Source organism: Patella vulgata, chromosome 9, assembly GCF_932274485.2.
Source record: "Patella vulgata chromosome 9, xgPatVulg1.2, whole genome shotgun sequence".
Taxonomy (NCBI): domain Eukaryota; kingdom Metazoa; phylum Mollusca; class Gastropoda; family Patellidae; genus Patella; species Patella vulgata.
In genome coordinates, this window is record NC_065887.2 from 37521615 (window position 1) to 37534784 (window position 13170).

A 13170-nucleotide genomic window follows, 5' to 3' on the forward strand; every position below is an offset into this window, starting at 1 on the left:
TAGAGCGCTTATACCAGATAATAATGAGAATAAATGAAATGGGATTTAACGTCCGACTGGGCTAATGAAGACGGGCATACTCCATACCATGTGTTGTACTCTTATATCGAATTCCAACTGCCAAGGGATCTTTTACGTGCACACCAATATATACACGGGACCTAATGATGAGAATACAAAGAGAAAGTATCTTTTAATTTTTTTTTTTTCCAAAAGAAAATATTTATATTTATTCTATAATTTGAGCACAAACTTTCAGAAAAAGTCAGTCACCACATTTTGGATTTTGATTTGCCGATTATGATACTGATTTTTGTATCCCGGTTTCATGAACAATTAAATTTTGATATTTTCTTTCCAGGGTTAGGGTTAGGTTTTCTCCGGGTCCAATGCGCAAACGAATTATTGAAATAAAATTGAACCATATGTTAGTCCCGAAATGACCTAGTTTGGGTCAAGTGGACGTTAAACCCCATTTCTCCCTCAATTTATTTCCGGTTAGCACAGTGAATAGGATGGGTGTTAGACACACGCCTTCCAATTGCCTCATTTAAGATTCAACAATATCATGTTCGGCAATAAGTCATATTGATGTATGACATATAAATATACATCTCAATTATTTTCACAGTCTTCTACATGATTCATTAACTAAAAGGAAAATAGATTTAATTTCTGACAGACTTGTTGAACTATAGACGTTTACATGGGGACATCTCACTGTGCCCCCTGCTATTGTTCTCAAGGGGGGATTAATCAAGCAAGGGGATTATCGAATACAATGGTGTTAAAAGTATAGTCTGTTTTTTTTTAAACTACTAGGTTTAAACTAATTAACAACTTTATTCACAATAAATTTCATAAAAGTAACAACAAATACATGTATCAAACTTAAATCATAACCCTACTAAATGTGATATGGCGTCAGTATATTCAATTGCACTTTTTACTCCATTTAACAGTTTGATTTTTAGATCATTAATAGATTCTTCTACTCTTTTATATTTTCGTCTTTTAGGGGGCAATCGTCCCCCGTTATCCAATTGAACTATTGTATTTTCAGTAAAAGTCTGCTGGTGCTATTGGGTTTCGTATATTTTACTCTGTACTTATACCCCAAATTAACTAAATTTTGACCTCTTTGAGAATTTGGAATAAACCCTATGCGAACTTGAGCCATTTTAAAAGATATAATGTAATTGGGGGTGACAACTATCCTTATATAATGATAGTGAGTTTCTAATCATATATTTGATTGATATGTGAGTACTGTCTGAATGAAAGGTAGGTCAATAATATTTAAGACACTCGTTAACCGATGACACGTGAACTTAACTTATATATTTTAATCATTAAAGTAATTAAATTTTAACTTGGGGGTGACAACTATCCTTATATAATGATAGTGAGTTTCTAATCATATATTTGATTGATATGTGAGTACTGTCTGAATGAAAGGTAGGTCAATAATATTTAAGACACTCGTTAACCGATGACACGTGAACTTAACTTATATATTTTAATCATTAAAATAATTAAATTTTAACTAGGCGAACAGTACTAATAAGGATACAGTCTATAATCCTTTGTTTACTTAAATTTTCAAACCACTACCCTATAACACTAGTTGATTGGGGGGCACAGTGAGATTAAACCGTTTACATGCATATCTTTTCCAGGCAGTAATGTTTCTCCCGTATTCATTACCCCAGTTGGTACGGGATAGTATGACGTTAAACCCTATTTCAAGAAACGCTTCTGTAGAATAATTATATATCATCAACAACAAACTACCTAGGGAATAAAATACGCCATTAAAGCGACATTAGGTAAGATTAGATAAATAGCTGACAGTTCTCGCTATAATAGTTAAAATAGTCAAAATTACTTTACTCTGAGCCTAGATGTTAGCGATACAATGATTGTTATTACTACCGTTGTTACGATAATAATCAGTCTTGATTATCCATTTTTACGGTAACCGTATCGTCCACAAAACGTACTTAAATCTACTTATATCGCAACCATCCGATGGCATTGAGAGTTGGTTGTATGGTCTTGGTAAGTTAAAGATACATTTTGCGAGATTAGATAAAGAGCTGGCAGTTCTCACTATAAGCCAAATTGATCCACTCTGAACCGAGAATTTAGCCATTGAATTTTCGGCCTAGCCTCGATCATTATTACTAAATCATGAATGAAAGTTGAGCAGCAAATCGGATCCTAATCCAGTAAATATCGCAGGCTAGCGATGACATCGAGAGTTGATTATGGTCTGGATAAGTTAATACATATCTAATTAATAATTTGGATAACATCCGATATTGTCAGACAAATACAAATGACGCAAAGAGACTTAAATTAATTAGATTAATTTTGAGGGAAGAATATTTTACCGGTAGAAAGAATTTCCGACTAACTATTTATTGTGAGCTCGAGAGGAAAGGTAAGGACGTTATTTGATAGATTGTAAAAATCATCAGTTTAATGAAAACTCGAAAAAGAAAGTTGGATACTCAAAATTTCAGTTCTCGAATCTCGATACTGTATATTTTCCACCCGATAAAATCAACCCCAAACTTAAAACGTGTGACTGGAAGCTCGTAAACCCCGTCTCGATATAATTTGTTCGCTTTATACTCGAAATTAGATACCGAAGACGGTCAAATGCAATCAGTTGTAACTAACTTTCTGTGTATTCTAGCATCGCATGTATTAACCAACTTAGCTTCGTGAAACCGGAAGAGGTAGTTCATACCCTTGTGCCCTAAATTTTAACCACAGGGCAGCCCTGGTGTAGCCTCAAACCCCGAACATATAATAATTAGTCACAAATAATATATGATGACGAATGAGTATTCTTTTATGTTTAATATATTTATTATTCTTTAAGCCTGTTTCCCCCTTTTTTAAATTTAAGCTATTTATATCGCGTTTATTTATTTATAATGTGTATAGTTGCTAGAATTAAATTTTAAATTGATCTCACAGTTTCTTGATTTATAATGCGTTTATTTTTAAATTTAGTTTGTGGAACTGAAGAACAAAATAAATACATGTATGAGTTTTTATTTCTTCATTGATCTCTTTCTTTATGTGTTTGTCATGTTTGGCGTCACTTCCCGTTTCTTCACGTGCTTTTTACACATCTTCCGTAGCAATGACCTCTGTGTTAAAACTATATTTGGAATGTATTTAACCAGTTCTATCACATATGTAATTATGACTGACACCAATATTGTCCTTTAAAAGGTGACTAGCCAAGGATGAAATAATGTTATGTAATGCTAATTGATTGTAATTCATATTGTTTATAAAACTTTTATAGATAGGAAGTAACGGTCAATATATCCTGACTGGTGAACATGACAATCGCATGATTAATCTACCGATTGTTTTATTTACCATTGTTTTATTTCTTATATTGTAAATCAATGCTTGTAATTCCACAATTAGGTAATAGTCGGTTATCTACGATCCTGTAAGTGTATGTAGATAATTCTTATTATAAGTGTCCAGTATTAAAGAATTGAAGAACTATTCCAGACTCTTTTAATACCCGAAGGACTAGCTAGGTTACAATATGACGAAACCGCCTAAATTTACTTTTTCTGAATATAAAATGATCGCTAGATTTGCTTAATGAGTTACCTAACTCATAAAGAGAAGTCCGTCAAAGTCTTATGTGTGACTAGATAATCTTGATGAATAGTTTATACAGGTCACAATTCTACTGCTTTTTACTGAGCGACGTGTCGACTAGGCTTCTCTAGTCATTATCAAGCTATGATAAAAAATGAAACAGTTGATGAATCGTTGTTGCAATAATTTCCAGGCACTTAAACAATGAGGAATGTGGGGACTTATGACCAACCGACATAGAAACTGAGAGCTTGTATTTGTTTGAAAAAAAAAAGCACTGCGAATCTTTAGATTGTTGCATAGGATAAGGAATTGATTGAGTCGTGTCACAGATCCAGATGTGGTATCAGTATAATCGTGACGTAATCAAACTGGATTAGTAGAGATAGTCTATTTTCAGTTGGCGCATGCTTGGTCTCGCATATTGTAGGTTTTCAATGACTAACACGCATACTCGCCAGTTATGTATGATAAAAAAGATATCGGTAGGGAAAAGGCGTGGATGACTTTTTTTACAGTTTATTCCGAGAACTAGATAGTAATCGGCACCCTGACATTCGGATATGTGATGACAAAAATATAAATTATAAACAATACAAATAATATTAAAAAAAAACTTTAAATTTAATTTATTTTATTGATATGGTAAATTTAACAGGAATAAAAACACATAATTATAGTATGATTGTTCCAAAATAGTTGTGTCCACCTTAGCAAATTTCTAAAATGGTAGCAGGACACAGAACCATGTAACATTTTTCATACGTTTTAAATATTAACCAATTAGTAACCCACTGTATAATATACATATAAAAACTTGAAGCCCCAAAATGCGAGATAAAGATTATATATAGAGGTTAATGCCATAAACAATCAAAACTTCATAAATACATTTTGGTTTAACAATTGTTCTAATCAATCAAATCGAACTAAAGTTATGACCATTTAAACTTTACATTGGGTTCTATATATGTATTCCTCTAGGACTAGGTTAAAAATAGTAATAATAATTATGTTATTTTTGTGTGCACACCAGCCGATTTGGAGACATTTTTAGCATCACAAAATGCCCAGTAAACCTGCCAACAAGCGATTGAACTTTAATATAACTTGAGTTGAGCGGAAGCAAACGTTCTACGGTCTTGTTCCTTGATTTCTCGTATTTTTTTTTTTAACTATTTACCCCAGTCTTTGTTACCCAAAACTATATTGTCTTCGCGTCATCTCGAGAATATAGGCTACGGGAACAGTTTTATTTAACCGACACTACTACACCTATAAACTGGTATGGCGTCTTGTGCGCATGTCAAACCTATTGATGTGCATGTACAAATATTGATTTAAAATGCAGTCAGAAGGCTTATAATTTAAGAAAATCAATTAATCATATGACACGTTTCCATGCTCAGAATGAAATTTTTTTACTTTGTGTAAAATTTTATCTACGGGTCGAGAAGCTTTTTCGTCAACATCAGAAGATTGTAGCTTATATCGAATTTGCACCCAAAACTCCTGCAAGTGACAGTTTCTTCCCTTTAAAAATTCATTTTTCAATAGCGACCACCCGACAGCCACCCCTCTATATGTATATGGTATGGTTGTTCGCGACTATATTTAACCCTGGGTGTATGGAAATGTTCGCTTACACCCCGGGTGTATGGAAATGTTCGCTTACACCTATCAGAATATAAAAGTAAGAAAAACATAATAGAAAACAGAAACTATTATTAAAATAATGATGCGTTAAAGTCGCTGATCGTTACTTGCGCTTTTCGAACAATTTTAAATTTTTCATGGCTTAATCCAATCGAAAATGTACCTAAATTGATTATTTAAAATTTAATTAAGAAAACCAAATCAAAATATTAACACTAGGTAATATTCCGGCTTAGATCTAATCGGATTAAGAAAAGGCCTATAAAGATAGTTTAGTAAAGATTATAGTCTTGTTTCGACCATTTGTCGTTTATATCGCCTGCACAGAATCCATAATGTTGACAAATTTCAAGTCAACATTTGTAAATAAATACTGAACAGAAATGAACCATTTTTGGACTGATTTTCCTTTTATAGATCAATGTAATTAAAATACAGATATATATTTCGTTTCGTTTTTTTATAGTGTCGATGGCCTCCGCTATATGAAGATCTGACCGGTTGTAGTGGGAAGTCGCATCAGGGGTCATACGAGTGGCTTTTGACCCTATGATGTCAGACATTTGATTAACCAGTCAGCGTTGATATTTCTAGTGGGATACCCATGGTTCCGTGCATCGCACGCCAAGAACTTGCCTCAACCGACCGTTTCATTGGCTAATCCCTCACATCAAACAGAATGCAGGTTATAAAACAACTCTTCCAGATCCTAGTGTAGTAAAGACAAATAAAACGACATTTTTAAATATAAGAAACGAAACGAAATAGAACCAGTGTTTTAATCAGATTGTTTAAAAGAGTCAACTTTCACCATATAACCCAATGACGATCGTAGACTTTAAAATTGAGAAATTCAAATTCGGTTCATCATTTTAGTTAAACAGACTATTCATTAAAAACATACTACCCATACCGCCCATACCCCCCATACCTCCCATACCACCCATAGCAAAATAGGGTAACATATCAAAGAATCTATCGCCTCCGCCGAAAAGCGACATACCGGCTAAACCCATCATACTATTACCACCCATTCTTCTAGTGTTACTACCATATAAGGAGTTGATGACATTAGCTAATACCGCGGGGTTCACATTCATGCCGTTGGTCATACCACGTAAACTTCCCGTTCCATAATTTTGTTGACCATACCCTCCGCTTCTTGCTGGTGCCATGGCAGTTGGCCCCAAGGCAGATTGCGTTGCTAAGCCGTTAGGACCACTGGTCAAAGGAAATATGGTACCCGGCATCTGACCTGTTAAACCGGTATCGGTTGTTGGTCCAGTCGTTCCAGTGTTCTGAAGCCCTGTCCCGGAAAAGCCATTATATTGTAGTCCTGTGTTAGAGAACCCAGTTCCAGTTGGACCAGTCATTCCATTTAAACCTGTGTTGGTCATCCCATTTAAACCTGTGTTTGTCATTCCATTTAAACCAGTATTTGTCATTCCATTTACACCCGTATTTGTCATTCCATTCAGACCTGTGTTGGTCATTCCGGTGCCAGTTAAACCCGTGTTTGTCATTCCATTTAAACCCGTATTTGTCATTCCGAAGCCAGTTAAATCTGTATTTGTCATTCCATTTAAACCTGTGTTGGTCATTCCATTTAAACCCGTGTTTGTCATTCCATTTAAACCCGTGTTTGTCATTCCATTTAAACCTGTATTTGTCATTCCGAAGCCAGTTAAATCTGTATTTGTCATTCCATTTAAACCTGTGTTGGTCATGCCATTTAAATCTGTATTTGTCATTCCATTTAAACCTGTGTTGGTCATTCCATTTACACCTGTATTTGTCATTCCGGTTCCAGTTAAGCCTGTATTTGTCATTTCGGTTCCAGTTAGACCCGTATTTGTCATTCCGGTTCCAGTAAAATCTATATTTGTTAAACCTGTAATACTTTGGCCTGTACTTGGTGTGTCAATTCCAGTGGGCCCCGAATTATGAAAACCTGACGATAACATGCCAGTAGTAGGTTGTCCAGTATTGGTGAAACCGGAAGTTTGTAATCCTGTTCCAGAGTTATCGATATTTTGAAAACTGGCTACTGTAGGACTGGCATTCGGTATTCCAGTTTCAGTAATGTCGGTTCTGGTAGTCTGCGAACCGGTTCCACCTAAACCAGTGAATGTTGATCCGCTAGTTGGTAATGCGGTTCCTGTATTAACCAATGCTGTATTATCTGTATATGGCAAACCAGTGTTGGGATTGGAAATGCCACTTTGGAAGATTTCTGTAAAAAGAGAAAAGTCTATGTTTAAAGGGTTACACGATAGGATAATCGTCTCCATGGACCGTACAACTTGTAGGCATATTAAGAAGAGGCATGTTTGGGGTAATTGAATGTTAAAACAATCGTAAGTCTATAAATTTCTTTGGATTATATCAAGAAATGTAGGGATGAGACTGAATTAAACGGATCGTAGTTATATCTAATTGACTTCCTGCTATCGCTTTGAGTTCCTTTAAAGATACATTATGTAAGATTTAGATAAAGAACTAGCCATTCTTGCTATAATAGTTCGAAAGTAGATGATGTAAAATGAATAATTTGAAAATTTCATTCAAATTACTCAATTGCAAGCGAAGATATTAGCCTTTGAAGGTTTGACAGACGTGTGCAATAATTTCAACCACCGTACTGGTTGATCGAAGCTAAGTCTCGGTCCTCCATATTTGATTAAATCAAAGTATCGCTGAACCATTCTAATCTATTTAATATCGGAGAAATCTGATGCCATCGAGAGTTGATTAAGGCCTGGATCAGTTAATTAATGTCTAATTAATACTTTAGAAAACATTTCAGGCCTAAAGAAAGACCTGCAATAGGCAGATTTAGCTCTTGCATAATGCATGTTTAAGTAATTCTCTGATAGATGAACTAAATGACTAGAAAGATAACGAATTGAGTTAGTTTAAACCTGGCCAGTCTTTACCGCGAATAGTTAAACATACTTTTAGATGTCATTTAAAGAATTGATCAGGCTTCACCACATATTAAAAACAAATTGTTGCCTATCATTACACGAATAGGTATAAAATCTGGTTCTAAAATCGAACACAATTTCGAGAAATAGACATACTGAAATAAATACGAAACTAAAAGAGAAGTCATCAGCTATATTCACTTAAAAATGACAAGTGGAACTAGAATTAGTAAACAGAACAATAGGACGTTAAATCCCATTTCATTTCATTTCAGTAAACAAACCGATACCGTGTCGTTCTTCTAATGCAAGTACGATCGCATGAAATTGTGCATGCTTGTTACTTGGACAATTCCGCATCGATAAACGGAGATGGATTTCAATATGACGTCACAATTCCAAGATGGTGGCGATGATGTCATGCTCTGTTTCTGGTCCATATAGTACTATCGTTCTTATTTACCCAAATAAACAAAGTACAATGACGTAGCGACTAGATTTCTGTCATACAGAAATCATGGAATATAGCTTTAAATTATTGCTTTAATCGATTTAAAAATATAATTATTTTTATATTTACACAATTAATGGACCAATTAAGTCTTCAAATTTACCCTTTTTCAAAGTTCTCTTCGGAAATCAATAAGAATATTTACACTGACAAATCGGAGGTGTGACGAGCTACCGTGGTGCTGAAGTTCAATATTGATATTACGTGTAATAAACCTGTTTCAATACAGACACTTTTTTATTAATAGATTCATAGTTTCCATTCTTTTCACACAATATACTTATTCTGGTTTATTCCCCCACCGTGTCCCTTCTGTCACCACCACGCTACGGAGCCACGGTGTCTCATTGAGGCGCAGTCTCGCTAAACAGGATGGGCAAGACGGAACAGCACAAGACGGGTGGTATGGAAAACCCGTGTACGGATTGGCGTGCACACAGGGGAAGCCATGATAGTTGGAGTCGCCGAAAACGCCGTTGGCAAAATCTTTTTCAATGTGCAATGAGACAGATTTTATCCGTCTTCAATAGCCCAGTTAGTGCAAAAAAGTAGGACGTCAAACCCTTTTTCATTTCACCACCATGCTAATCTAAATTCCGCTCCTACTCGAAACTGCCGAGAGGACCGTGTCAATTATATTCATGTGGGCTGGATAAATACAAATATGCTTTTGGCGTTCTATATATAATAAATAACATGTTGATTGTATCTTCAGTGATTTTATAAGATTTTATATCATGATATATTTGTCAACTCAGTAGTACGATAATTGCATATTTCTTGTATCCTATCTGGCGGAACAAAGATAATTATGTTTATCAAAATAACCAGCCGGGTGCATCGAATCGATTTCTTTGTAGATGGTATGATAATAATCACTTGTCTTACATAAATACCCCCCTCCCCTCTTCTCCCATGTCACGACACTCAAAAATAGTTTGGGGAATTGTAATATTACGGGAACCATAACGGCGAATAAATAAATGAGGAATAGGGATATTGAAAGTTTATACAGAATTGATAAATAAATTGGTGAAGACAATATGACGATAATACTGTAAACATTAGTAATCCCGGGAGACGTTTCTTTTGTTAGGGAAAATATCCAAATATCGATCAATACTAGATGACTATACAAAAAACACTTTTTACCTTATATTTTCGTAAAATTTAATAAAGAAAAATAGTTATGCCGTTCTAACGCATTGGGGTCTTACACAAAGTTTTAACAATTCGGTAGTTTTTATTTCTAACACCAATAGGGTGTGACATGATCTAATGCAAATGTCCGATAATCTTTATTTACTTCAGGTATGACGTGATAAAATTTATATTCTGAATAAATTGCTTGTGGATTTATAAATGTTCATTAAAGGCAATACAATATAACAGTGCTCCAGAACGTTACATCTCATGAATGAATATTGAACATTACATCATCTCCCAAATGAATATTTAATTAATTAAAAGTTAGAAAACCCGACAGTAGCTCTATCTTTAACACCCGGAAGAAACTCTATCTAGAACATCCGACAGTAGCTCTATCTATAACACCTGGAAGAAACTCTATCTAGAACATCCGACAGTAGCTTTATCTATCACACCTGGAAGAAACTGTATCTAGAACACCCGACAGTAACATCAGGCAGAAACTGTATCTAGAACACCCGACAGTAGGTCTATCTAGAACAATCGGGTGGGTAAATTTAGAGCACCCAACGAAACTTTACCGAGGACACTCGGCTGTAGCTCTATCTAGTACACCCGGTGGTAGCTCTAGCTAGAACACCCAACGGAAACTAGAACTCAGCTGTCAGTAACACACCCGACAGAACCTCTTTCTAGAGCACCTGCTATCTAGAAAGCCCTACAGAAACTGCCTAGAACACTCGGCAGTAGCTCTATCTAGGACATCCGACGGTGGCTATACCTAGAACATCCAACGGAAACTCTATCTAGACCCTCCAATCAGTAACGCCTACTTTCTAGAGCATCCGATGTTACTTCACATCAATTATACTTAACGACTAGGTTGGTGGCCATTGTTCCGAGATCTGGAATCAATGTCCAAAGTCCCATTTAGCTGTGGTATCATGCTCAAGGAATTGGTAGGGTTTTTGGAAATGAAATGAGATGAAATGGGGTTTAACGTCCTACTGTTCTGCTCCGAACTAGGATTTTTTGTAACCCATAATGTCATGTGTGTCAGATTACATAGATACCACATGTGAGCCATTTAAAGATATCATTGATTCGACCCCGAGTTAAACCCATCGTGTGCCCTGGGACAACATCGATATATTTATTTATTTTTTGCACCCATTAGTTAATTCTATCAATCAAACATTTTTCCAATATAAATCAACCACACGCAGTGATGTCCCTTGATGGAATATTGACCGCACAGTAAGGTAAAAATATGAAATATGAATAGACCATAAAAATAATTAAATTTACTTACGTGCTGAAGTAGCAGAGAAAACAACAATAATTAGAAACGAAAGGCTCGTTTTAGTCTCCATGTTCAATAAATAATTCAATGGTTCAAATCTGTAACGGGAAGTTTTTATTAACAATTATTGTTTATTATTCAATCGAATTCTTCTATTATGTTGATTTCATCAATAATAATTGAACTTGTACCTTTTGATAAATGAAATGAAAATCAACGCGGCTAATCAAAACGGGTAGTATACGTAATGCCATGTGCCGTGGGGAACATTTTGCCTGAACAGCGGCGGTACGGCCTTCCGCAACTGTCAAGGGTTATTTTATGTGCATGCCAATGTATTCACGGGACCTCACTTTTTTGTGCCATCCGGAACACTAGACAATGTTCCTTGTCAGACCATCAGTCCCGCATTACTAACAAGGGGAAACCATCCCGAAAAATCATGAGGAACTTCCTCAACCAACACCGGGAACGAACCTGGGGTTCTCCTGGTTAGCCAGCTTCTTTGAATTTTGAAATATTCTACCAAAGTTACAGCATTTCAATAGCAGTTAATTTACGATTCCGAGTTGTCTCTGATCCCACTCAAAAAACATAGAATAAACAGTACCATAGGCTACCTATGAGGGGGAAAATTCAGTTATGTACTTTGCTTTTTGAGATTTACCACTAAGATCTATATCCAAACCAATTTGAAGACCAAAAAAAAAAACCTCTTTGCATTGTCTCATCTCTAACTTGTTTGTGAGAACCAGGTCCCTGTTTCTCTAAATCTTAACTAAAGATAAAATCCAAATTTTAGTAGATACTTCAATTTTGATTAGCTAAGCACTAAAATCAATCTAATATTATCCAATCAAATTACTAAAATTTGTTTCTTTTTTATCTTAGTTAAAATTTCGTGAAACATGCCCCAGATTGATCTTTCTCCTATCTTAGTTAACATTTCGTGAAAAATGCCCCAGATTGACCTTTCTCCTACTATCTAAGGACATTCAATAGTTCGGTTTCAAGTTTGGCCAATACCACGTTATTGATTATATATTGAAATCAATAATAATACCACATTATTATTGATTTCACCTGAATACTGAAAACCCGATTGTTTTGAAACTTTGAAGCCCATTTTCTCGGAAACGACTTGTATGGTCATGGAACAGTCTGGTATTTAGATAACGAAAGCATGACTCATGCAAAACAAGCAACTGAGTTAAACTGTTTGTTATTAAACTTACCTTTATCATCAACTAACTAAACCGATAGACAACTGATACATCACAAGCAATATTCTTCACTTTATATAGCCAAACATTGTTTATTTCTTTTATTGTACATCATAGGTTTTTGGATAACCTTACATATCCAAATGATTGATATACTTACAAATAAAAATTATCGTCCTATTTTTTTTTCAATTCTTTTGACCAGTTTCCAATTCGTTTGACACAGTCTAAAGATTTATCTCCCTTTAATCTGAATATAGCGCGCGCTACCTTTTTTTAAACGAGCTAAATCGCTAATATTTTGGACCTAGAAATTGACACAAATGGGTGGCAACGCATATAATAATGTAATATGAATGTATATAAACTGATTTACATTCAATCGCTTCTGTTTTTACTGTAATTTAAAATCGGTTAAATGATAATCTCTAGTGTCTAGGCGCGCTGTATCATAAGGTCTGTCATTGAGTCAGTTGGTTTGGTTTCGATTCACGGTTGTACGTGACAAGGAGTAGGGTCGCCTGTGCAACCTGGTGGGTTTTCTCCGGGTCCTCCGGTCTCCCCCCTCCCACACTGCTAAAGACCCATACACTCAAGCGAATTATTGAAATAAAATTAAACCACGTGTTAGTCCCGAAATGACCTAGTTTGTGTCGAGTGGTGGTCTTATCATACATTGAGGTCAGTCGTAGCAAATTGTGGTGACCGTATCGAAACGTATCCGAACGTATCCGATCGTGCTCTCAATAGGGAAATCAT

The 13170-nt window shown here is 35.3% G+C and overlaps 1 protein-coding gene across 1 annotated transcript; it reads right to left on the reverse strand.

The window, feature by feature from the left end:
- Positions 1 to 3471: 3471 nt before the first annotated feature.
- On the reverse strand, positions 3472 to 11262 carry LOC126807881 (uncharacterized PPE family protein PPE16). Its single transcript, XM_050532746.2, has 3 exons — positions 11198 to 11262; positions 6326 to 7531; positions 3472 to 3479 (listed from the first exon to the last, which is right to left on the reverse strand). Exons 1-3 carry the CDS (start codon positions 11256 to 11258, stop codon positions 3472 to 3474), a joined length of 1275 nt encoding a protein of 424 aa, XP_050388703.2. The 5' UTR covers positions 11259 to 11262.
- Between the last annotated feature and the right edge of the window lie 1908 nt (positions 11263 to 13170).

Coding starts and splice junctions, on each gene's coding strand:
- LOC126807881 (XM_050532746.2), bottom strand. CDS start 11,258: ATGGAGACTAAAACGAGCCTTTCGTTTCTAATTATTGTTGTTTTCTCT. Junction 7,532..11,197: donor TTTCTCTGCTACTTCAGCAC/GTAAGTAAATTT, acceptor CTCTTTTTACAG/AAATCTTCCAAAGTGGCATT.